Raw genomic sequence first — 27708 nt, forward strand, 5'->3', positions numbered from 1 at the left:
AAGTCAGTAACTCACTGCATCTCTGACGGCACTACGACAATAAATAAGTTACGTAACAGGTCGTTCACCTTTTACATTCTCGCAACATCATTTGCTAACTGTAGCTGTTGCCGAGCGACTGCTCGATTAGTGAATGATTTAAAATGATAAGGCAATCACATAATGTTACAACGGCTGCCTAAACGCCACTCCTGATTGGCTACTTTTATGTGACTTGTCCAAAGCTGATGGGTGGTATCCTTATCTGCAGTATTCTCCATTCAATTTTAATAAATGAGTCCGCAGCTCGTGGTCTTGCGGTAGCGTCCTCGCTTCCCGCGCACGGGGTCCCGGGTTCGATTCCCGGCGGGGTCAGGAATTTTCTCTGCCTCGTGACGACTGGGTGTTGTGTGTTCATCATCATTGACTCGCAAGTCGCTGAAGTGGCGTCAACTAAAAAAAAGGACTTGCAATACGGCGGCCGAAATTCCCCTAATGGGGCCTCCTGGCCAGCAATGCCATACGATCATTTTTTTAATAAATGAGTTTATTGTTTATAGACGTAACATACATACATTCCTTAACAATTATTGATACTTCTACAAATAAACTGAATGACGATGAAATAAAACCATGACAGTTAATCAGTCGAGTTATTGGCCACTGAGACGTACGTTCCAGCTCCACATATCTTACATTCCGCTTCAAATTCATTGTTCCCTTTCTTGTAAGCCGGATATTTGCAGGAAAGGACATCAGAAAATGTACACTTTCGTTTAGGCATAGCCAAATATTTTACGTAACTCACTCGGTTCAAAGTTACACTCAAAAATCACACGTGCACTACACGAAGCCAAGCCATTACAAAGCCAAGATACGAAACGAAAATTTTAAATAATCGATATTTGCATTCGCTTATAGGTCGATCAACGATAACATCGACGATCGTGGTGCCACCTACTAACACCGCTTTCGTGCGTGTTTATCACGAAGGTTGTGGCAATAGTTGAAGTATTTAAGAAAAGAGAGTAGAACGGGACGAATTGTAGATTTAACTGTATTACGCTCAACTTTGCGAAAAAGCCGGACACTGTAAAAATCCGATCGGACCCCGGACAAAGAGCTAAAAAGGAGGACATGTCCGGATTAATCCGGACGTCTGGTCACCCTAACGAAGACCAACTTAAAAAAGTAGGGGTTTGCATTCGACTCCACAGCATGTGAATCTGGTGAAGAACAGACAATGTGCCATCTTCTTGTCTGTAGCCTATGCCCAACGTCATGCACGCCACAGAATGTCATCAATGCCACCAAGGAAGCATACGAAGTTGCTGCATACCGGTCACGCCGCATTTAATTGTAATCCTTATAATACTCATAGTACCATGTTTTGGGGCATTTTGTATAACTTGTAAGCTATAGTGTGTGTTTCTGACACGATTAAATAAAAACCACTGCGCCACTTCGCTCGGGTACTCATTCCCGTGTACAGGGTGGAAGTGGCGTTCCATGTGATTTCCCTTTGTAATCGTCGACTTATCGCGGATTTTTGCTTGGCCCTTATGTAATCCTTTGAAGTTGGCTGGCTTCGTGCCGCTTCAGGTCACTGCCAGTATTCACAAAACATATTCGGCGAAACATCAACACAAACAACGTCTGCCATCTTGTCGAACTTTCCGCCAATCAAACTTTCTCAAAAAGACGCCAAACATCAGTCTATGCTTGACGAACACGTCAAACAGCACCGCATACGTCAAACGTTTGGCAAACATAGTACAGTTTGACAAATTGTTTACTAGTTAATGGGGCCTTCCAACAGCGCAAGATTCCCATCGAACATAGGAAGCAGTACAATACAACGAACGCCCTCCAATGCGAAGAAATAACGGATGCATGCTTACGTTGTTGGAAAAGTAAGCGCATGCGCAAAGTTGAACGGAAAAAGAGGGATCGTGTGGTGTGGACGCTTCTAAACGTTGCTGTCTCGGCGATAAGTTTCAGGCGTGTTTGAGAATATTTTTCATACAACCAATAATTTAATTTAACACTCAGACTGCTATTTACTGCATGCATTGAACACTTTTGACATGTCACACTGTTATAATGGCTTCTTCTTTTTTGTGAGGTTTGCTTTTCAGACGCTATTTTCATTTCTCATTTGCACTTTCGCTATATTTTCTTTCTAGAGATTTCTTGTTGGATTTTAGTACAGGCGTAAGGAAATATTGTTTGCCCAGTGCGAGGTTGTCATTGGACAGAAATGTGAAGTGTGTGCGTTTGAAGTTAAATTTCAAATGTTAGCAATATTTCTTTATCCTTTATTTATACTTTATTTAACATGGCAATAATTAAACGTGACGTGGCAGTTCAATCATTTTGTACAGTTGGGATCCATTCACACTAAGAGCGACGAAATTTTACCTCAAAACATTCCATGCTGAAGGTATTTCAATGCGGCGTATTGGATTTCAATGACGTTAGGCCTAAGTCGTAGAATATAAAATCAACCTTGGTATTTTATTGTACTTAAAAAAAAAAATGCGCTAGTTGATGAAAACCACCAATTAAACGTGTCTTCAAGAAATTCCGCTTTTTTCAGTCAGAACATTCAGTCTGGAGAAAGAAAATAATAATAGGAGAGAGATGTTGTCATTAGATACATACTAATGTAGCGCAGACAATGCTTCATATCGGGAATAAATTCCTGATTTGCATCATAATGACACATCTGCAGATTTTCAAGAAATCTACCATTTGGCATCCACGGATGGATAAATACTCACTCGAGTTTTCTATCTCTTCTGCTACCGTGCTTACATTGATCATGTATGTTTTGTAGTGTCATCGACCAACCTGCCATTAACTTACCTCAGTCTTTAATTGTCTCTTAAATTCCTATAGTCCTATAGCATAGCTCTTCTCTGGTCCCTGATCACCCATTCGCTTATCCCAATTTCATTTTCAATACAGTCATAATTATGACTCGTACTTTAGGCTGTTACAGGAACCCTAATTCACGTGATTGTTTTCCTAACCTGTAGTAATTCCCAATAAACATATCTCAGCAAGAATTTTTGTCTTGTTAGCTGTGCAGCCTTTTGTATTTGAATGACTTGCTGCCTTAGGTCAATTGTAGCAATAAAATATAGAATGTAGGCCAGCCCTTTCTTTTCAGACATGTTGGAAACTTAGTAGAGTTAGTTTTTAAAATTTTATTTCTTTTACCAAAAACACCATTCGCCATTTTTACTCTTCTGTTTAATTCTTTTGTTGTCTATCCAATTACTGACTTCAGCGGCCCGAAATACAAAAACTTGTCAATTGCTATTATCGGCTCACTGTTAATATATTAAATTTTATATTCATGGGTTTACTGTACATTATGTTTGGTTTATTATAATTAACTTTCAGTCCTGCTTTCTGATGAGTTTTTCCAGTTTTGGGCTACCATACCTTTCTTCAGATAGTGTTGTTTTGGCAGTTACATGAATGTGTACATCAGTAGCACGTCATTTTATTCTGTAGTATGTTCCATTGGATGGCACATTGTCTTGCTTCTGCCCTTACATTTTCTTCAGGATGATGCATAAACTATTGCAGTGCAAACAACATACAAATTATGAGTAGATCACTGTGGCACACAAAGGCCTAACAATATGCTTCGTGTTAGTTTCAGCTTTGTATGTGTGCTTTACATTCAATGTTTCTGTTTGCAATGCATCAGGTGGTTTGTGTTGCTGCTCTTTCAAATGAATGTGTTATACAAATTCTCAATACAAGACACAAAACTAATTTTATGTAAACTTTGCCTCCTTGTTTGTCGTTCTGAATGGTATGTGTTCTGTGGTGGTAAGATATGCAGTAAGCTACCATATAACATAAGGCAAGACGTGGAGAATACTTACCAGTTCAAGAGAAAATTAAAAACATACCTGATTAGCCATATTTACTACAAATTATATGAATGTCTAGGTTCAAGGACTCAAAAGTATTGCTTGCATCTTGACAATTAACAGTGTTTGTTATGAAGCTGTAAGCAAGCAATAATTTACTGTTAATAGGGCTTCACATTTATAGATATAAAAATATTTCCCTTCAAATATACCACTGTAATCAAGTATATTAAGCTCCTGACAGCAGATAAACAGCAATTACAGGCGTAGGCCTCCTATGGAACTGAGAAGATAGTGCCTTTTTTTCAAAGTAACATCTTTATTACTGATCTACTTGATTAAATTTAGATGACTTAAGTGTGATATTTTTAAGTGTTAGAATGATATTTTATTGTTCAGGCAGTATACAGATTAATTTTGTATCCTGTCCTTGTCTCATGTTAATGTATACCTTGCCTCTTTCCACACCCTCGGCATGTTTTAGGAAACACTGATTGTATTCATAGTATTTTCTAGTGTTGTTTCTCAAATGCTTCCAGAAAAAGTCCAAGTTTCTCACAGATGTGGAAATGATTATGAGACAATGACGAACAACCCATGTGTGAGGAGAGCTTAGAAAATGGAAAGCCGAACATTAAAAGAAGTGACCATGATACAGATTCAGACGTTGCCTGTTCAAGTGATGAATCTTCAAATTTATTTGTTATTAAAGGTTACAGCATGATTAAAGATTGAATGACAAATGGAATCAGTTAGTCTTAGGGGAAGACCAAAAAACAATAACACCATTTCTCGTAACTCGAGCATTTTAGTGCTGGCCACGTTAGTGAAGACTCCAGTGAAATTTTGTGTATTTATTATGATCATTAATTAATGGATGACATTGTCGTGCACATTAATATGAATTGATTATGAATATTCATGGACAGTTTGACAAGTCATACAATGCTCAAGATACAGACCGTGTGAAGATGAATATCTTTCTGTGTCTTCTACTGTACACAGGAACTTACAAGGTTCCCAACTCTATTTCAGAGACCTGTGGGATACAGATAGGTGGGATATACTTGCAGTTACAGTGCCATATGCAAGAGTCCTGTATTTACTTTGCTGCATTCGCTTTGATGATAAAATGTTAGAGACAAGAAGAAAAAAACTGACAAGTCAGATGCTGTGTGAGCCTATCACACTATTGCAAGATATCTGAAGTTGTATATTGCTGGGGAATATATGACAGTTTACGAGAAATTCATTCCGTTTCAAGGACAATGTTTCTCCTGACAGTATCTTCCAATAAAGCCAAAGAAATACAGCATAAAGTTTTTTGCTTTGGTAGACTCTAAACGTTTTATCCTATGAACTTTGAAATATGAGTAGGTACACAGCCAGGTAGTCCTTTCAACAAACTAAACAAGCCTTCAGAAGTAGTGGTATATCTTCTTATTCCTGTAGCAGGCACTGGCAGAAATGTAATTACTGACAATGGGTGCACCTGTGTGCCTCTCACAAGAATTATATTGGGAAACAGGTTGGTGTTCATTGAAGTATGAAAGAGCAGCCCAGATATTCTACAAAAAAAATTTCCACAATCAGCAGAGAACTGTAGCTTCAAGCCTGTTCAGCTTTACAGAAGATGTGACAAAGGTGTTGTACGTTCAACCAAATCGTGATCTGTTGTACTCATCTCCATGATGCATAATGATGCTCTTAGAAAAATCCAGAAATTACAATGTATTACAACCATACAAAAAGTGAGGTAGAGGCTTGTGATCAGTTATGTTGTAATTACAGTATTGGCAAAAGAACGATAAGATGGCCATTAGCAGTGTTTCTTCATGTGGCAAACATGCCTGCTCTGAATTATAAATTCTATACAAACTGAGCTCTGGTGATAAAGTTACAAAACATGAATTTCTGGAGAATATGGCTAACAACTTACTAATTCATTATTTTGTCCGAACGATGAACAGATCTTATACATATCGAAATCCATCACAAAAAATAAAGCTTTGTCTAGAAGAGAGAGGAGCTGGTGTCAGCACACGAGGATGTGAAGAATGGGACCAGCTACCACTGCCTAACAAAAGAAGAAGGTCCCACCATACTGCAATTGATATAAGCTTACTGCAGTATGTGTGATTAGTTTCAAATGTTCAGGGTGATTAGAAATGGTGTGAAAAGCTTGTAAGTGTGTTGCAGGGTAGGTTGGCAGAGAAATAATTGTTAAGAAGAAATTCGATACGTTGTGGTGTTTCCAAATTAATTACTATTGAGGTTAGCCAATCAGACTGTTGCACACATACATTCAAGCAGCCTGTCAGAGATGGTGTTTTCAAATGTGTTTTCCATTTGATTTCCTAAATTGAACCAGAGAACAATGCAAAAATTGGATGTGGGATGGTGCTGATGATTAAACTCGAGCCAAAGGCTGAGCAGTCTCTTGCGCTATTATCTGCACTTATAGCGTAGTTTTGAGTCAAGTAGACCCAAACTGAGTGTTTGCATATCAAAATATCATGCGACTACTTGTGCTTTAGTTTGCACAGATACAGAGCTCAGATTGTGTTGTGGGATCCTACTGGCCTATAGCCACTAGATTAAAAGACAGTCCATTTGAACTAAATTAAACTCTAAAACTCAGCAATCAGGTCCATCTAGAAATAAATTTAATGATATAAAAATAACTGTTCACACTAAATGTGTAAGTGATCCAATCATAATCAGAAACCTTGAAAGTTGTAGAACACAGATTACTAGAAAACAGTGTACCATTGACTCATGAACTACAGAGACTGTGAGATTCCAAAGGTAGATATATAAAAGATGTACTTCAGCTGGTAAATAGCCTAAGTTATAGCACTGGTTTACTTAATAACTTGTGACGTGTTTTTCAGGAAAATATGTTTCTCAGTAACTTGAAGTTGACAATTTGTTGATCTTTTGTTTAGATCTGAAGATAGTAAACATCTCCAAAACTAGATTAGATTAGTTTTTCGTTCCATAGATAGGTGCTGAGGAGATCCTCGTAGATGTGGAACATGTCAATTTCTTTTTAAGCTGAAATAACAATACTAATAGTATGAGTATATACAATACATCATTTGTTTCTATTAAAAAATTCGTCAATGGAGTAGAAGGAGTTGGCCACTAGTAAGTCTTTCAGGCTCCTTTTAAACTGATCTTTATTTGTAACTAAATTTTTTTATGTTTGCTGGCAAATTATTGAAGATGAGTGTTCCTGAGTAGTGGACCCCTTTTTGAACTAAAGTAAGTGCTTTTAAGTCCTTGTGCAGATCATTTTTGTTCCTGGTATTGTATGTATGAACTGAGCTATTGGTTGGAAAAAGAAATATATTATTTAGGACAAATTTCATTAAGGAGTAAATATACTGAGACCTATTGTCCTAATTTCTGGCTTCAGTAAACTATTGGAAAAAACGTACAACACATTGTGGATAATTATAACAGTAAGGATACATTAGGGGATTTGCACCATGGCTTCAGAAGAAAATGGAGTACAATGTCAACAACACTGCACTTTATGCATAAGGCTCTATAAAGAATCCTACGAAGTAAGGAAGTTGCAGGAGTCTTCCTATATCTTTTCAAAGCTTTTGAAAGGTTTCACCATGGTACACTGTTACAAATGATACTTTCGATATAAATCTTATAACTTTACTACAGTCATATTTGACAAATAGACAACAGGGCACTGAAATCATGAATGGCAGTGGTAGCATCATAGACAGGAAAAGGTCCAGAACTAGAATCATAAAATTTGGTATGCCACAGATTTCAATATAGGAAACATTTTTTTTTTTTTTTTTTTAAAGATATGAAAATGATCTTCCAAGTACTCAAAATAGTGAGTCATTCATCAAAATGTATGCTGATGACACATCTGGTCTTTGCTGGGTGGAAGATCCAAATAATGTACATAAGAAAATTAAAAAATACAAAATTATTTTAAATGTGAAAATCTAAGATGTATGCCGTGTAAAACCAACACAATGTACTTTTGGCTTGATGGATCAAATGAACAAATTGCAAGAAATGAACCTCTGCTAGCCAACACAAGTTCTCTTTGCAAGTTTTTAATGATTGATATATGGTTATAATAGAGGGTAACATTCCACGTAGGAAAAATATATCTAAAAACAAAGATGATGTGACTTACCAAATGAAAGTGCTGGCAGGTCGACAGACACACAAACGAACACAAACATACACACAAAATTCAAGCTTTCGCAACAAACTGTTGCCTCATCAGGAAAGAGGGAAGGAGAGGGAAAGACGAAAGGATGTGGGTTTTAGGGGAGAGGGTAAGGAGTCATTCCAATCCCGGGAGTGGAAAGACTTACCTTAGGGGGAAAAAAGGACGGGTATACACTCGCACACACACACATATCCATCCACACATATACAGACACAAGCAGACATATATATATATATATATATATATATATATATATATATATATATATATATATATATATATATATATATATATATATATATATAAAAACAAAGATGATGTGACTTACCAAATGAAAGTGCTGGCAGGTCGACAGACACACAAACGAACACAAACATACACACAAAATTCAAGCTTTCGCAACAAACTGTTGCCTCATCAGGAAAGAGGGAAGGAGAGGGAAAGACGAAAGGATGTGGGTTTTCCATTCGCATGAATGGACACAGGCAGACAGTGTTTGTTGGTAATGAGGATCACCCTGTGGCTAAACATGCCTTGGTGCACGGCCAGCACATCTTGGCGCAGTGTTACACCGTCCGGGTTATCTGGATACTTCCCACTAACACCAACCTATCCGAACTCCGGAGATGGGAACTTGCTCTTCAATATATCCTCTCTTCTCGTTATCCACCAGGCCTCAATCTCCGCTAATTTCAAGTTACCGCCATTCATACCTCACCTGTCATTCAACAACATCTTTGCCTCTGCACTTCTGCCTCGACTGACATCTCTGCCCAAACTCTTTGTCTTTAAATATGTCTGCTTGTGTCTGTATATGTGTGGATGGATATGTGTGTGTGCGAGTGTATACCCGTCCTTTTTTCCCCCTAAGGTAAGTCTTTCCGCTCCCGGGATTGGAATGACTCCTTACCCTCTCCCTTAAAACCCACATCCTTTCGTCTTTCCCTCTCCTTCCCTCTTTCCTGATGAGGCAACAGTTTGTTGCGAAAGCTTGAATTTTGTGTGTATGTTTGTGTTCGTTTGTGTGTCTGTCGACCTGCCAGCACTTTCATTTGGTAAGTCACATCATCTTTGTTTTTAGATATTTTTCCTACGTGGAATGTTTCCCTCTATTATAACTATATATATATATATATATATATATATATATATATATATATTGTGTGTGTGTGTGGATGGATATGTGTGTGTGTGCGAGTGTATACCCGTCCTTTTTTCCCCCTAAGGTAAGTCTTTCCGCTCCCGGGATTGGAATGACTCCTTACCCTCTCCCTAAAACCCACATCCTTTCGTCTTTCCCTCTCTTTCCCTCTTTCCTGATGAGGCAACAGTTTGTTGCGAAAGCTTGAATTTTGTGTGTGTGTTTGTGTTTGTTTGTGTGTCTATCGACCTGCCAGCGCTTTCGTTCGGTAAGTCACAAAGATGATGTGACTTACCAAACGAAAGCGCTGGCAGGTCGATAGACACACAAACATACACACAAAATTCTAGCTTTCGCAACCAACGATTGCTTCGTCAGGAAAGAGGGAAGGAGAGGGAAAGACGAAAGGATGTGGGTTTTAAGGGAGAGTGTAAGGAGTCATTCTAATCCTGGGAGTGGAAAGACTTACCTTAGGGGGAAAAAAGGACGGGTATACACTGGCACATGCACACATATCCATCCGCACATACACAGAAACTTTAGTTGATCATATATGTAATAGTATAACATTTATTCTGTATGTATTAAAGAAGCTAGCCCCATATTTGAAGTGGGACACAGTAAGAATGATATATTTTGGATTTTTGTATCCTTTTCTGTCTTATGATAGTATAGTGTTGGGAGGAACATATCATACCTACAGGAACAGTCTCTATATTACAGGAGAAAACTCTAAGTATAGTGGCTAAAGTCAGGGAGAGACTCTTATGTAAAGATTTAATTTTAAATTTTACCATTATGACTGTATATGCAATATATACATTGCAAACCATTAGAGGAAAGAAAGATTATTAGCAGAAACATGGAATTTCACGGTCATAATACAAACAATAAATGAGATTTTCACTTAAACTGTAAAAGACTCAAGACAAATAAAAAATGGCCTATATATGAAAGGAGTCATGTGCTATAACTCCTTAATCAGTGAGTACAAGAAGTTAGAGGGCCAACGGAGAAATAACACAGCCAGCCAGTTGCAAATAATTGTTTAGTACATTGACATAGGTTTCAACACCTCTAAGGATGTCTTCATCAGAATGAAATTTAAGAGCTGTAAAGTTACATTGTGAGAAGGCAATAGTCAAGGTTTAGAGCAGAGAAGCTGAAGTCAAAAATTAAAAATGTACCAACGTTCTTAATTTTTGGTATGAGCTTATCTGCTCTAAATCTTGACTGTTGCCTTCTCGCAATGTAACTTTACGATTTTTAAAATTGCATTCTGATGAAGACATCCTTAGAGGTGTTGAAACATAGATCAATGTACTAAACAATTATTTGCAGGCAGTTGGCTGTGTTATTTCTCCGTTGAAACTTATATACAGTTTCTGAAAGACTGCCATGTTCAAAACTGCAAATTAGAGGGCAAACAATTTAAGTGCCTAGTAGCTAAGTGTCTATATGACTCAGAACTGAATCATGGCACTCAGTGAAACACTGTGCTTTTACTTTTCTCATGTTAGCTGTACATGCATAACTTAAGAATATGCACATAGTAAATATGCTGTTGTGCTGTTAATTTGTATGTGAAGTAATTGTATGTAAACTGTTAAATTTGTTTATCATGTTGGATGCAAATGGATAAATAAACCATAATCTAATACTGAATTATAATAATTATCATTTATATAAATGTAATAGCTGTGGGGAAATTTTTACTTTGCAGCAATCAGCACATCAGTTGATATCTGCATTGTGTGTATATGGCTACGAAGTTTTTCATGACAGATTCCCTGCATAAAATGTGGTCGGTTCACTTGCCGCATCAAATTCAGATAAAATTCTAAGCTTTCAATGATAGCCTCCATCATTGTTGTCAGGGACCAAAAATTGACTGTCACAAACTGGCAAGGTTCTCTCTTTAATACTAACAGGACTGCATCTGATTGACTGGATTACATCATGATGCTGCATACAGGGATGGTGGCCTCTATGTCTACAGATTTTGCTTCCGCTTTCTAGTGTTGCTTGCAGCACCATCTTTTGCAACAGGAATTGAACTGTGAGAAGTATTCCTCTGTGGTTTTTTGTTCTCAAGTGGATGCTTTCATACGTTGCTAAGCACATAACCGGTGTCTCTGTTCAAGTTGTTTTCACAAAGTCTAATTTCAGCTGCTTGCCTGATCACAAAGTCCCAAGCAAGTATTCTCATTTGTTCAAATAAAATCTTGTGCTTATTTAACAGGCTGTGCTCTGCCGCCAGTGATTTATCCACAGACTTGTATTTAAGGTTATGTTGATGCTCGTCACAACAATTGGCAACTGTCCATATAGAGTGGCCCATGTAACTCGTGAAACACTCACAAGAAATGTTATAAATTTCCAGCATTCTCAGACTGAGAGTGTCTTTAACTGGTCGCAACATTTCTTTAATTTTTCTGGGTGGCGGGAAGACTGGTCTGATTCCTTGGCTGTTTAGGACTCTACCAATCTTGCTGGTTGCTGTGCTGCAGAATCGAAGCCATGCTACGTGTAGGTCCTCTTGGGTTGGTTGAATGGCCTAGGTTTTCTCAACAGCGTTGGTCTAATGTCATGGACTGGATATCCGTTCTTTCTGAACACTATATTGAGATGTTTAATCTTGGAACCGAGGTAGTCCATGTTCAAAATATTTTTGGCCCTGTGCGCTAAGGTGTTCAGCATAGCTCTCTTCTAAGCTGGATGGTGAAAGCTACACCCATTGAGATACAGATTTGTGTGCATTGATTTTCTTTACACAGAATAGCCAGGTCATCCATCTGATTTCCGTTTGGCCAACACATCTAAGAAAGGTAACTTCATGTCCCCCACCTCCACTGTAAATCTTATGTTGGGATCTATGACATTCAAATGATCAGTGAACTACTGCAACACCTCACTGCCATGCGGCCAGATTAAAACTGTATTGTCAGCATATCTGGAGAAACAAGATGGCTGGAAGGGAGCACTGTTCAATGTTCGTTCTTCAAAATCTTCCCTGAAAAAGTTAGCTGAGGCTGGTGCCAATGGCAAAGTAATGGCTGTTCCACCAGCCATTTCATAATAATTTCCACCATACAAGAAGTAAACAGTCATTAAAGTGTGTCAAAATAATTTCAAAATTTCTGGTGAGGAATGAGCAGCCAACAGTTTTAATGTATCTTCCACTGGTATCTTCATAAACTGGGAGACCACATCAAGGCTGACCATGACTTCATTCAGGCCTACCCTCATCTGTTTTTGTAATATCAACAAACTTGTGTGAGTTTTTCATATGATCTCTACAGCAAGGGCCTATAGGTGCCAATAGTTTAGTTAAACACTTTGCCAGTTTTCCATTGAGACAAATTACTAGTGCTATCAGCTCTCCTAGATAGTGATGGTCATGGTAGATGTCATATTAAAAACTCACAACTGTTCGTTGATATCATAAAGCAGATGAGGATAGGCCTGAATGAAGTCATGCTTAGCCTTGATGTTGTAAACCGTAGACTTCTTGTATGGTGGAAATCATTATAAAATGATTGCTGGAACAGCCATGGGTTCACCACTGTCACCAGCCATAGATAATTTTTTCATGGGAGATTTTGAAGAACGACCACTGAACAGTGTTTCCTTCCAGCCATCTTGTTTTTTCAGATATGTTGATGATAGATTTTTAATCCGGTTGCGTGGTAGTGAGGCGCTGCAGCAGTTCGTTGATTATCGGAGTGATATACATCCCAAAATACAATTTACAGTGAAGTTGGAGAAGGAGGGGAAGTTACATGTTGGTTGAATGGAAATCAGAGGGACATCTCGAACAGTCTGTGTACAGAAAACTGACCCATACAGATCTGTATCCCAGTGGGTGTAGCTTTCACCATCCAGCTCAGAAGAGAGCTACGCTGAATGCCTAAGTGCACAGAGCCATAAATGTTTCAGATATGGAGCACTTCAGTTCTGAGATTAAGCATTTGAAGATGGTGTTCAGAAGGATGTGACACCATTCAAACAAGCCAAGAGGACCAACACATAGCGCAGGTTCTGTTATGCAGTGCAACAACTAGCAAGACTGGTAGAGTCCTAAACAGGCTAGAAATTAGATAAATCTTCTGGCCACCTAGAAAAATTAAAGAAATATTGTGACTGGTTAAAAATAATCACAGCTTGAGAATTCCACAGATTTATAACATTCCTAACGAGCATAGCAAGAGTTACGTCAGCCAGTCTATACAGGTGGTTGTTAATTATTGCCTCAAGCATCAGCATCACAATAAATACAGGTATTTGGTTAAATCAGTGATGGCAGAGCACAGCCTGTAAACTAAGCTCAAGATTTTGTTTGAATAGACAAGAATACTTGCTCATGCATTGACCTACTGAGACTCTGTGATCAGAAAAGCAGTAAAATTAGACTTTGCGAAAACAACTTGAATAGGCACACCAGCTAAGCACTTAGCAATTTATGGAAGCATACACTTGACAAGGAAAAGATACAGAGGAATACCTCTCGCAATTCACCACTTGATGCGATGGATGGTGAATTGCAGTGCTAGCTAGTGCAAGCAAAATCTGTGGATTTAGAGGGCACCAGCTCTGCTTGTACCATCATGATATAATCCAGCCAATCAGATGCCATCCTGTGGTATTAAAAGAGGGAACCTTGCCATTCCACAGCAGTCAGTTTTAGTCCGTGATGACAATGATGGAAGCTGTCCATTGAAAGTTCAGAATTTTATCCAAATTTGACATGTCAAGTGAACTGATAACTGTTTACACATTGTGTATTGTTAACTAGTCTGAAATTTAAATCTCATGTTTTATTATTCGTTTGTCCATTATGTCTTGTAAACCCTATCATGAAGGAGACCCCCGCCCCCACAGGAGTATGGAAATGGGCAAGGTACATAAAAATAAACTGAAGCAGCTGTTAGAAATTGCACAAATGATAGACATGCTATACACATACAGGTAATTCTTGAAGTTTGGACTTAAGAATATAGATTTAAATAGTTACTGAATGCTTGTGCAGAAGCACTCATGCCAGAGGCTACAAGAGTAGCAAGTGAAATTAGTTTTCTAATGCCTGTAGTCTGGTTGTGCAGTCCAAACCTGCTGTATGCAAATGCTTAGAAATTTCATCAAGCTCCATCCGTATATGTCTATTGTCTGCGAACCTCATAATGTTCCATGACTTCTTGAAAGAATTTTTATCAATCTTTGCATGCTTCCTGGACTGACTCAAACTTCCGTATGGCTCACATTACTTGCTTTGAAGCACCAAGGAGAATGAGACAATGAAGATTGAGCGGAATGTCATCAAAAGTGGTGTATTCAAGAATATTAACAACATTAGGAATTAAAGTTAGCAAAAATAAATAAAATATATAAAAATAAAAATAGCTATGAACTCAGGCTAATCAGGAGCTTATGCTGGTAGTATATACCAGTCGATGTGCTTAAAATGAGTAGTTTCAGTGTGTACCTTTGTACTTTGCAGTCTTTTCCTTTTACTTATGATTCATGGGTGTAGTAGCTGCCTTCATAATGGTACTTCTTTCTTTAATTAATGAAGTGACTGAATAACATTTGAAAACACGTGCTGATGCTCATTGTCAACTTCTCCTCCTCCTCCTCCTCCTCCTCCTCCTCCTCCTCCTCCTCCTTCCTGAGATATTTCTGCTTATGCAGAGCCTCTTCCAAGCTTCTCTTTCCTACTGTAGTCTATCATTTAGCATCTCCTTCCATTGCCTTCTCTTCAGTTCACTTCATCCTTCAAGCCATGGTCTCTTTTAGGGGATTGATTTGCAGGCTGTTTTGTATTATTTCATTCATTATCACGTTGTTCCTTCTCATCTTACCAAGGATCCCTTGTAAAAAGCCCAACCCTTCATCCACATTCTTAGAGGCAAGTACAGTGGGAACTGTTTGTGCCCCAAGACTGTTACAGTAGCTGTCAAGACCCTACAGGAACCCCCAAAAGTGACAGCTAATGCAGCTCTGGTGAAGCTACGATAGGCCCAGCGAGTCAGTAATGGATAACCTCTTTGCTTTCAGTAGTCAAATGAGTCTCAGATCCATTGTTAACTAAATCTGAAGTTCTTTGCGAGAAATTTTCAACTTTGAAAGAAATTTATGTGAACCAACTTAGTTCTCTTCAGTTGTCACATCTTGCACAATGCACATTTTATTTTGCGCAGTTTCCTGTAAGCTGTAATGCACACCCTATACAATCAACTGACAACAGCTAATTAGCCTCCATCTGATGTGTCTGGCACCATATCTCAAAGAGTGAAGAAAATATTGAGGATTTTCTGTGCTGTCTGTGACCGCCAGTGAAACTGTGGAAATTCTCAAGGTCTAGCCTGCAGGCATACTCCTTGAGGATTACTTCTATGTGTGTCAATGGCCTTAGTAGTTATTGTTATAATGGTTTAGCCATTGATTATGTAATACAAGGAACAGTGCCTTATGGGAACCAGTGTGTGTCCTAGCTATACAGTAATAATCCTTTATAGCTCTGATGTTACTGTAGTCAGTACATATTTTAAAAAAGTCCTGGAGCCAGAGCAGTGAGCATATAACATTACAGGTGTACAGTGAATTCTGCACTGGGGAGGCAGAGTATTGTGTGGTGTCACCAGGCTGCTTTCTATATTTTTCCCACAACACTTGCTCTTTCTCACTCCTGGCACCCTGGTGTTTGGGCCAGATGGGGACTTCCTTTCAAAAATGGTTATATGTAGGGATTTCTCAATTGTTTGTCATATTAATTACATTTCCTTTGTGTCAGTTAGAATGGCAAAATATTCATGCAAGTGTGTACCAACGCAAGATCAGTTCTAAATGTTCAGTTAACACTCATAAGCAGTTGTGACAGACAAATGTAGCAGAATGATGGCCTCAGCCTCTGTGCTACAACTTGTATTTTGCTTCTGCACATCTTTGCATCACATTCATATTAGCTATAGTATGTAATGCAGACATGAAAGAGCATGTACATATGTGTATGTTTCAGCTGCATTTTTCATATTGAACTACATATAATGGAGCAGTTGTACCTCTCTCATGTTAAATGTAATCTTGTTTTAGTACCATATTTGTAACATATTAATCCTTCTTTTCCAATTCACAGTGTAATAAAATCTTAAGTTAAATGCTGAAATATTAAATGTATACTTATGTTAGCATTATCTTTCGCACACCTTTTCCCAAGGATACTCTTTGATATGTGCTCTTTGTTTGCTTGAATCCTAGGGTGTCATCCATACTTGCAAGATACATAGAAATATTATTGATTCCAGGTCTTTATGCAGAGTAGCTCTCTCAATCACACATCTTGGTTACTTGATGCAACTGGTAATTCTTGTGGATACTTGTATCAGATTTTGTATGTTAGGTGCAAATGAGAGACAGTGTCTACCTCCACCCCCAAAATGTCTGCTTGTGTCTGTGTATGTGCAGATGGATATGTGTGTGTGTGCGCGAGTGTATACCTGTCCTTTTTTCCCCCTAAGATAAGTCTTTCCGCTCCTGGGATTGGAATGACTCCTTACCCTCTCCCTTAAACCCACATCCTTTCGTCTTTCCCTCTCCTTCCCTCTTTCCTGATGAGGCAACAGTTTGTTGCGAAAGCTTGAATTTTGTGTGTATGTTTGTGTTTGTTTGTGTGTCTATCGAGCTGCCAGCACTTTCGTTCGGTAAGTCACATCATCTGTGTTTTTAGATATATTTATCTATTTACTTATACATTCATCCTTAGGTCATTGTCAGAAGGATATTGGATATGCCAATATCCATTTACAACTACAGTTACAGGTTAAATTAAAATTTGAGCACATATTTTATTTTACAGTACTCTTACATAAAAATATATGTACAATAATTAATGAAATCCAGAATGAGATTTTCGCCCTGCAGCGGAATGTGCGCTGATATGAAACTTCCTGGCAGATTAAAACTGTGTGCCTGACCGAGACTCGAACTCGGGATCTTTGCCTTTCGCGGGCAAGTGCTCTACCATCTGAGCTACCGAAGCACGACTCACGCCCGGTACTCACAGCTTTACTTCTGCCGGTATCTCGTCTCCTACCTTCCAAACTTTACAGAAGTTCTCCTGCGAACCTTGCAGAACTAGCACTCCTGAAAGAAAGGATATAGCGGAGACATGGCTTAGCCACAGCCTGGGGGATGTTTCCAGAATGAGATTTTCACTCTGCAGCGGAGTGTGCGCTGATATGAAACTTCTGATACTGGCAGAAGTAAAGCTGTGAGTACCGGGCATGAGTCGTGCTTCGGTAGCTCAGATGGTAGAGCACTTGCCCGCGAAAGGCAAAGGTCCTGAGTTCGAGTCTCAGTCGGACACACAGTTTTAATCTGCCAGGAAGTTTTCATATCAGCGCACACTCCGCTGCAGAGTGAAAATCTCATTCTGGAAACAGCCCCCAGGCTGTGGCTAAGCCATGTCTCCGCTATATCCTTTCTTTCAGGAGTGCTAGTTCTGCAACGTTCGCAGGAGAGCTTCTGTAAAGTTTGGAAGGTAGGAGACGAGATACTGGCAGAAGTAAAGCTGTGAGTACCGGGTGTGAGTCGTGCTTCGGTAGCTCAGATGGTAGAGCACTTGCCCGCGAAAGGCAAAGGTCCCGAGTTCGAGTCTCAGTCGGGCACACAGTTTTAATCTGCCAGGATGTTTCAATTAATGAAATATCAATGAAAACTTTAATACTAATTTAATTTACTAGATATAGGCATCCAACTTCATTTTCTAATTTAAAGGTTTTGAGTGTTGATGAAATGTGAGGCAAATTTCATTTCTCAGGTTACTGTCTCAGTATTACAATTTCTTTCTAGTTCTTTTGAACTAGTCTTGTAATATTTCTTAACACTGTACAAACATGTTGTTTTGAAATGCTTGTTTCATTTTGTTTTGAAGTTTGGCAATGTTTTTGTATTTTTTAGACTACAGTACCTGGTAGTGCTGACCGGTGTGGCTGAGCGGTTCCAGGTGCTTCAGTCTGGAACCGCGCAACCACTCCGGTTGCAGGTTCAAATCCTGCCTTGGGCATGGATGTGTGTGATGTCCTTAGGTTAGTTAGATTTAAGGAGTTTAAAGTTCTATGGGACTGATGACCTTAGAAGTTAAGTCCCATAGTGTTCAGAGCCATTTGAACCATTTGTACCTGGTAGTCTGTTGTATTATAAGCACACAGCTTTAGTCCGCTCTTCATCAGCCAGTTGTAGGAGAGTGTTGCAGATGCGATAATCATCTTTAACTCTTGTGCTGTAATCATGTAATTCGTTGTTTAGCATTGGTGTTTATTTTCACTGGATATACACTCCTGGAAATTGAAATAAGAACACCGTGAATTCATTGTCCCAGGAAGGGGAAACTTTATTGACACATTCCTGGGGTCAGATACATCACATGATCACACTGACAGAACCACAGGCACATAGACACAGGCAACAGAGCATGCACAATGTCGGCACTAGTACAGTGTATATCCACCTTTCGCAGCAATGCAGGCTGCTATTCTCCCATGGAGACGATCGTAGAGATGCTGGATGTAGTCCTGTGGAACGGCTTGCCATGCCATTTCCACCTGGTGCCTCAGTTGGACCAGCGTTCGTGCTGGACGTGCAGACCGCGTGAGACGACGCTTCATCCAGTCCCAAACATGCTCAATGGGGGACAGATCCGGAGATCTTGCTGGCCAGGGTAGTTGACTTACACCTTCTAGAGTACGTTGGGTGGCACGGGATACATGCGGACGTGCATTGTCCTGTTGGAACAGCAAGTTCCCTTGCCGGTCTAGGAATGGTAGAACGATGGGTTCGATGACGGTTTGGATGTACCGTGCACTATTCAGTGTCCCCTCGATGATCACCAGTGGTGTACGGCCAGTGTAGGAGATCGCTCCCCACACCATGATGCCGGGTGTTGGCCCTGTGTGCCTCGGTCGTATGCAGTCCTGATTGTGGCGCTCACCTGCACGGCGCCAAACACGCATACGACCATCATTGGCACCAAGGCAGAAGCGACTCTCATCGCTGAAGACGACACGTCTCCATTCGTCCCTCCATTCACGCTTGTCGCGACACCACTGGAGGCGGGCTGCACGATGTTGGGGCGTGAGCGGAAGACGGCCTAACGGTGTGCGGGACCGTAGCCCAGCTTCATGGAGACGGTTGCGAATGGTCCTCGCCGATACCCCAGGAGCAACAGTGTCCCTAATTTGCTGGGAAGTGGCGGTGCGGTCCCCTACGGCACTGCGTAGGATCCTACGGTCTTGGCGTGCATCCGTGCGTCGCTGCGGTCCGGTCCCAGGTCGACGGGCACGTGCACCTTCCGCCGACCACTGGCGACAACATCGATGTACTGTGGAGACCTCACGCCCCACGTGTTGAGCAATTCGGCGGTACGTCCACCCGGCCTCCCGCATGCCCACTATACGCCCTCGCTCAAAGTCCGTCAACTGCACATACGGTTCACGTCCACGCTGTCGCGGCATGCTACCAGTGTTAAAGACTGCGATGGAGCTCCGTATGCCACGGCAAACTGGCTGACACTGACGGCGGCGGTGCACAAATGCTGCGCAGCTAGCGCCATTCGACGGCCAACACCGCGGTTCCTGGTGTGTCCGCTGTGCCGTGCGTGTGATCATTGCTTGTACAGCCCTCTCGCAGTGTCCGGAGCAAGTATGGTGGGTCTGACACACTGGTGTCAATGTGTTCTTTTTTCCATTTCCAGGAGTGTACATGATGGTTTCAAATACATACATAGAGGAGACAGTTAAAATTTCAAATTCTTTGAATATGCTTTTACAGGACTCTCTTGGTGATAGTACTCTCTCTCTCTCTCTCTCTCTCTCTCTCTCTCTCTCTCTCTGGCAGTCTGTTCATATGCACTTTTCCTGCCACTCCTCATATTATTCTACTACAATAAATGTGGATGAATTAGCCCATAGTAATGAGTGGCTATTTTCTTCATTAAAAATACACTGCTGCTTTTTTCTGAGCAGCTTTTTCTATATGATCTTCCCAAGTCATAAATCTCTGTTGTCAATCCCCAGAAGGATACTTTTTCAGCTCCCATAAAAATACTTGCCACATTTGGAATCTTATACAAAAGTGTATATGGCTATATTGGGAGTAATAAATTCCTTTTATTTTCCACCGCATTTTGTTTGATGTAGTGCTTGATATTGAAATTAGTGCAGATTGGATAATTGTGTATTGTTTCAAAGTGAGACATCGCATGGCAACATTTGCATAACTCTCTATCCAAGTTGACACTGAAGTAAACTATTCAGTGTACACACAAACAAAAGATGATTTTTCATTTCCAGGTTGTCACTGAATGTATATTTTATCCTCAGCCAGTTTAATTAAAAGCAGGTCAATGAATTTATGATTATTATGGGTGGAATATATGTTTCATGCCTTTGCTATGATTGATGCCATAGATGTTATATATGTAAAATATTAACATTTCACACATCTGGTTTGCCATGAGCATTTCATTAATTATTTTAAATTGAAATGAACTATGATTTTTGGTGTAAAGTTCAACTTTATTGAGCATGCAAAGTAACGGCATCTGCAGAATTAGTGCTTTAGGAAGTTAATGAATCCTAATCGACCATTCCATGTCTCATCCTTTCTTTCTTCATTTGCACTAGTCAGTTGTCATTTTGTAACAAGGAATGTTTTATTATGTAAGTCAAGCTAAGCACTGCTTTGTACTAATATAATTTTTAATTTCTTACAGGTTAAAATCCAAGAACCCATAAACAAAGCATGGTAACACCATGGGTGTAAAAGGACTGCAAACTTATTGCGCTGATAATTGTTCGGATGTGTGTGAGCGTGTAAATATTGAACATCTGTCACAGCAGTACCAAAACACCACTGGCAGAAGTCCTACAATAGTTGTAGATGGTCCATCCTGTCTTCGTAGGATATATGGTAACAACAGCTGGGTTTGTGGAGGGCAGTTCAAACAGTTTGTGGAAAATTGCTGTGGCTTTGTTGATAGATTCCAGAATGTCGGAATAAAGTTGGTGTTCTTTTTTGATGGTCCAACTGTAAATGAGAAGAGGGAGACATGGATTCAAAGAAGGAAAAGAAGCATCAGGGATATTGAGAGAATATTTGATTCTTTATCACAAAGACATTTTTGGGAAGAAAGGTTTCCTTATCAGCAGCCTGCTGGACTTAATCATTTTGCAAGATGTATTTTTAAACATTTATGTCACTGTGAGGTCCACACCTCAGTGCAAGAGTGTGATTTTGAAATTGCAGAGTTTGCAAGAAATAATTCTTGTTTTGCAGTCATGGGCCAAGACAGCGATTTTATCATTTACAATTCAGCACCATATTATTTCTCTGCTGAGAACTTAGATTTAGTGACATTAGAAACAGTTAATTTTAACACGAAAGCACTTGCGGACTGTTTGAAATTAAGTGTACTGCATCTGCCTCTTTTTGCCTCTCTGATGGGAAATGACATTATACCTGCAGAAAAACTGAAAAACTTTCACACCACATATTGTCAAAGAAAAACTGGAAATAAATTTGAAGATATTGCCCTTGGTGTAGCTGATTACATAAGAAATTTCCCTCCGGTGGGCAGTGGTTTGCATGATTACGTTGAAGAAATATGCAGGGTTGTGTTTAATGATATTTCTATGTGTGACAGCCTTCATCAGAGCATTTTGAGTTATATACCAGGTGAAAATGAGGGAGAGAGTATTGCTCAAAGAAGTAATGCTCAAACAAGCTGGGAACAAATAATACTTGAAGCAACATCAAAACACAAAAGAAATGACATTCCATCAAGTATATATGCAACAGTTATGCAAATGCCATATGAAGCTAGTACATACATGGAAGACTTCAGGAAAATGGATATTCCTAGTTCAGGAATTATAACTCGAAGGATTAGACAGAGACTTTACTCTGTTATATTGTCTGAGTGCCCTCAGGCAGATTCAATGGAAGAATGGTGTGTGACAGGAAGAGAAAGTTTAGAGAGGCCATATGCAGTACCTATTCTGAAACCTTTGCCAGGCAGGATAAAGCACTCAGGTTTACTCACATTATGGGATCATCGGAAGAAAGATGAACCAGTTATGAATGAAAGATGGACTTTGCTGTCATGGATAATATCGCCAAAACTTCCAGCGCTAAGACTGAGACATCTTCAAACCCATCTTGTTGCCCCAGTGGCAGCATTATTTTACATGATTCATGAAGTTCATCCAGTCTTTCTCACTCCTGAAGAACTGGACCTGTTTATAGTGGTTTCAGTAATTATGGAGCAGTGTGACACGTCTTGGCTTTCTAAGATTGTAGTAAGATGGCCAGATGCCAGAGCCATTAGACTCACAACATTGTATCTTAGATTACTGGTACACGTGTTTGATGTAAATGGAGCGTGTGGCTTTCCAATCCCACCTCAAGATGGTTTACCGTCTAATTGTTTTGATGGTAAGTTATTCCAACACTTGTACTATAACATGAAGAGGGGTCATTCCCCACGGCATGAACTACGAAGCGCTTATCACGTTCAACAGTTTTGGAATGTGAGAAACCTAATTGTGGGTGAATGATTTTTCTTATCATAATGTATTATGGTTCTTGTTCAATCAGGTTGTCACTTCTAGCCATGTGATGACTTTTTATGTAAAAGATATTGACATGGGCCTACTCAGTAAACATGTATATTAGGTTATTCACATTTTATATAACATTGTTGTTGAAATAAACATAGTTTTGATAGAATAAAAAACACCTTGAATTGACTTTGTGTGGTAGATAAGTCTGTTTCTTTTCTTTTTTCATTTAGTAATGTAAAGGGTGTTCTTTCATATATCTATTTTTTAAACTTAAAGTACATGTGAAAGGCATAGAGGCTGTTATAACTGTGGTCGACCAGCGAGCAGTGCGCAGCAGAGAATGGAGATGCAAAGCTGCCAGGCAGGGGAGCTGCTGGTGGTATCGCTAACTACGATCAGACAGGATAGATGAACAAGTAGGGGACGACAGACACTACGACCGACCAGGACACAACACAAGGAAAGCAAGCAAAAACTAGGTTGATAAACATGGCGAGACAACAACAACAATGCAGGAATGCTCCAAAGAATGACAGTAGGTATCTCAACCCACGGAACTGGAACGCAGTGCGGTCGTGATGCAGACGCGAACTACGGCAAGTACCAGACTGCTGGAGTAGTGCCGCCCAGCCGCCTGTGTACCTGACTGCGGGAAACGCGATTGGCCACGGACTTCACATGGTACGGAGAGTGGCGCACTCACAAGTTGAGGCTCACAGCGCAGGTGCGTGCCGGAGAACAGAGACCCCTAGTGAGTATTCAGGTCCATACCCTCTGGCATGCATTCAGCTTCCACACTTTCCGACACCAGACAGGCAGTGGACAAAGATGTTGAAACACAAAAAAATACAACACATTACTGTACCTGATACGGAGTACGGAAACTGTTGGCATTTGAATAGCTTTCAAACATCTTGGACTAGATAAACATAGCTTCTGTGTGGTTTTCAAGGAAACTTATGCCATTCTTCCTGCAAAATAGTGGGAAGTTCAGGTAACGATGATGGAGGTGGATAGTGATCATGTATCCTTCTCTCCAAAGACTACAGAGGCTCAATAATCTTGAGATCTGGTGGCTGTCATGGCCATGGGAGACGTGACAATTTATCTTCATGATCACAAAACCAGTCCTGGATGATCGAGCTGTGTGAACAGGAGCCTTGTTGTCTTGGATAACAGCGTCATCATTGGGAAACAAACATTGTACCGTGGGATGGACTGGATCAGTCAAAGTGGTCTCAAAGTCCTTGGCAGTAATGTGATCGTGCAGAGTATCCACGTAGCTCATAGAATACCATGGTATGATTTCTTCCATTGCTCCATAGTTCAGGATTTATTGCTTCAGCAGCATGTCTCCCTTTTATGGGCATTTGCACCACTTATGAGTGGTTTTGCTATTCCAGCTCACCCTGCAGTTCCCTGCTTATGTAGCTCCTTTCGTATTTCTTTGGTGCTGACAGTGTTCATGAATGAATCATTCAATTTTGCAGCTGGTGTCCTCTTTTTTTTGCCACAATCCTCTTCAGTGACTGTCTGTCATGATCACATAAAAGACACTTAGCAGATGATGTTTTCCGCTTTGCCTGTATGCAGTATAAATCTTCAATATGGTGCCTCTTGAAACCCAAAACACTTTGACTACCTTGGCTACAGGGGCACCCACCATTTGACCACCAATAATTTGGCCATATTTGAATTCACTTAGCTCCGACATAATGCACTGATAACTACACAGAACACTGTTCTGATCACAACTGACACTTACAATGTGTTGAGGTCATTGCACAGGTGCCGTTTGTGATCTGGTACAACAGTATAATGTGCAGGCTTGGCTAGCGTATGCATTTCTTACAATGTTTCCATATTTTTGTCCAACATTGTAGTTGAATAATAGCCTCTGTATCAAGAGCTACCATTTTTCAGCTAAATGAGCATATATTTAAAACAATGTGTTTCATTCTTCTGTGTACAATGAGGTGATAGAATGGTAGTAACTTACTGTGACTGACAGGCCATATATATATATATATATATATATATATATATATATATATATATATATATATATATATATATAAAGAAAGATGATGAGACTTACCAAACAAAAGCGCTGGCAGGTCGATAGACACACAAACAAACACAAATATACACACAAAATTCAAGCTTTCGCAACAAACTGTTGCCTCATCAGGAAAGAGGGAAGGAGAGGGAAAGACGAAAGGATGTGGGTTTTAAGGGAGAGGGTAAGGAGTCATTCCAATCCCGGGAGCGGAAAGACTTACCTTAGGGGGAAAAAAGGACAGGTATACACTCGCACACACACACATATCCATCCACACATACAGACACAAGCAGACATATTTCTGCTTGTGTCTGTATGTGTGGATGGATATGTGTGTGTGTGCGAGTGTATACCTGTCCTTTTTTCCCCCTAAGGTAAGTCTTTCCGCTCCCGGGATTGGAATGACTCCTTACCCTCTCCCTTAAAACCCACATCCTTTCGTCTTTTCCTCTCCTTCCCTCTTTCCTGATGAGGCAACAGTTTGTTGCGAAAGCTTGAATTTTGTGTGTATATTTGTGTTTGTTTGTGTGTCTATCGACCTGCCAGCGCTTTTGTTTGGTAAGTCTCATCATCTTTCTTTTTAGATATATTTTTTCCACGTGGAATGTTTCCCTCAGGGAAACATTCCACGTGGGAAAAATATATCTAAAAACAAAGATGATGTGACTTACCGAACGAAAGCGCTGGCAGGTCGATAGACACACAAACAAACACAAACACACACACAAAATTCAAGCTTTCGCAACAAACTGTTGCCTCATCAGGAAAGAGGGGAAGGAGAGGGAAAGACGAAAGGATGTGGGTTTTAAGGGAGAGCGTAAGGAGTCATTCCAATACCGGGAGTGGAAAGACTTACCTTAGGGGGAAAAAAGGACAGGTATACACTCCCACACACACACATATCCATCCACTCATATACAGACACAAGCAGACAATATGTCTTATGTCTGCTTGTGTCTATATATATATATATATATATATATATATATATATATATATATATATATATATATATATATATATATATGTAAATAAATCAAAGATGATGTGACTTACCAAATGAAAGTGCTGGCAGGTCGGTAGACACACAAACAAACACAAACATACACACAAAATTCAAGCTTTCGCAACAAACTGTTGCCTCATCAGGAAAGAGGGAAGGAGAGGGAAAGACGAAAGGATGTGGGTTTTAAGGGTGAGGGTAAGGAGTCATTCCAATCCCGGGAGCGGAAAGACTTACCTTAGGGGGAAAAAAGGACGGGTATACACTCGCATACACACACATATCCATCCACACATATACAGACACAAGCAGACATATTTAAAGACAAAGAGTTTGGGCAGAGATGTCAGTCGAGGCAGAAGTGCAGAGGCAAAGATGTTGTTGAATGACAGGTGAGGTATGAGTGGCGGCAACTTGAAATTAGCGGAGATTGAGGCCTGGTGGATAACGGGAAGAGAGGATATATTGAAGAGCAAGTTCCCATCTCCGGAGTTCGGATAGGTTGGTGTTAGTGGGAAGTATCCAGATAACCCGGACGGTGTAACACTGTGCCAAGATGTGCTGGCCGTGCACCAAGGCATGTTTAGCCACAGGGTGATCCTCATTACCAACAAACACTGTCTGCCTGTGTCCATTCATGCGAATGGACAGTTTGTTGCTGGTCATTCCCACATAGAATGCGTCACAGTGTAGGCACGTCAGTTGGTAGATCACATGGGTGCTTTCACACGTGGCTCTGCCTTTAATCGTGTACACCTTCCGGGTTACAGGACTGGAGTAGGTGGTGGTGGGAGGGTGCATGGGACAGGTTTTACACCGGGGGCGGTTACAAGGGTAGGAGCCAGAGGGTAGGGAAGGTGGTTTGGGGATTTCATAGGGATGAACTAAGAGGTTACGAAGCTTAGGTGGATGGCGGAAAGACACTCTTGGTGGAGTGGGGAGGATTTCATGAAGGATGGATCTCATTTCAGGGCAGGATTTGAGGAAGTCGTATCCCTGCTGGAGAGCCACATTCAGAATCTGATCCAGTCCCGGAAAGTATCCTGTCACAAGTGGGGCACTTTTGTGGTTCTTCTGTGGGAGGTTCTGGGTTTGAGAGGATGAGGAAGTGGCTCTGGTTATTTGCTTCTGTACCAGGTCGGGAGGGTAGTTGCGGGATGCGAAAGCTGTTGTCAGGTTGTTGGTGTAATGGTTCAGGGATTCCGGACTGGAGCAGATTCGTTTGCCACGAAGACCTAGGCTGTAGGGAAGGGACCGTTTGATGTGGAATGGGTGGCAGCTGTCATAATGGAGGTACTGTTGCTTGTTGGTGGGTTTGATGTGGACGGACGTGTGAAGCTGGCCATTGGACAGGTGGAGGTCAACATCAAGGAAAGTGGCATGGGATTTGGAGTAGGACCAGGTGAATCTGATGGAACCAAAGGAGTTGAGGTTGGAGAGGAAATTCTGCAGTTCTTCTTCACTGTGAGTCCAGATCATGAAGATGTCATCAATAAATCTGTACCAAACTTTGGGTTGGCAAGCCTGGGTGACCAAGAAGGCTTCCTCTAAGCGACCCATGAATAGGTTGGCGTACAAGGGGGCCATCCTGGTACCCATGGCTGTTCCCTTTAATTGTTGGTATGTCTGGTCTTCAAAAGTGAAGAAGTTGTGGGTCAGGATGAAGCTGGCTAAGGTAATGAGGAAAGAGGTTTTGGGTAGGGTGGCAGGTGATCGGCGTGAAAGGAAGTGCTCCATCGCAGCGAGGCCCTGGATGTGCGGGATATTTGTGTATAAGGAAGTGGCATCAATGGTTACA

The 27708-nt window shown here is 40.4% G+C and overlaps 1 protein-coding gene across 7 annotated transcripts; it reads left to right on the forward strand.

The window, feature by feature from the left end:
• Positions 1-970: 970 nt before the first annotated feature.
• On the forward strand, positions 971-23031 carry LOC126259523 (constitutive coactivator of peroxisome proliferator-activated receptor gamma-like). 7 transcript variants are annotated; one of them, XM_049956385.1, is made up of 2 exons: positions 971-1338; positions 20997-23031. In XM_049956385.1, the coding sequence occupies exon 2, from the start codon at positions 21037-21039 to the stop codon at positions 22837-22839; it is 1803 nt and encodes a 600-aa protein (XP_049812342.1). In that variant the 5' UTR covers positions 971-1338; positions 20997-21036; the 3' UTR covers positions 22840-23031. The 7 variants fall into 7 exon arrangements, with proteins under 7 accessions (XP_049812342.1, XP_049812340.1, XP_049812341.1 ...); XM_049956383.1 differs by lacking the exon at positions 971-1338 and adding an exon at positions 1734-1980; XM_049956384.1 differs by lacking the exon at positions 971-1338 and adding an exon at positions 1734-1892.
• The last annotated feature ends 4677 nt before the right edge of the window (positions 23032-27708 follow it).

This window comes from Schistocerca nitens, chromosome 5, assembly GCF_023898315.1.
Source record: "Schistocerca nitens isolate TAMUIC-IGC-003100 chromosome 5, iqSchNite1.1, whole genome shotgun sequence".
NCBI lineage: Eukaryota > Metazoa > Arthropoda > Insecta > Orthoptera > Acrididae > Schistocerca > Schistocerca nitens.

Excerpts from the sequence above, each read along its gene's own strand:
- LOC126259523 (XM_049956385.1), top strand. The coding sequence starts at position 21,037 with ATGGGTGTAAAAGGACTGCAAACTTATTGCGCTGATAATTGTTCGGAT.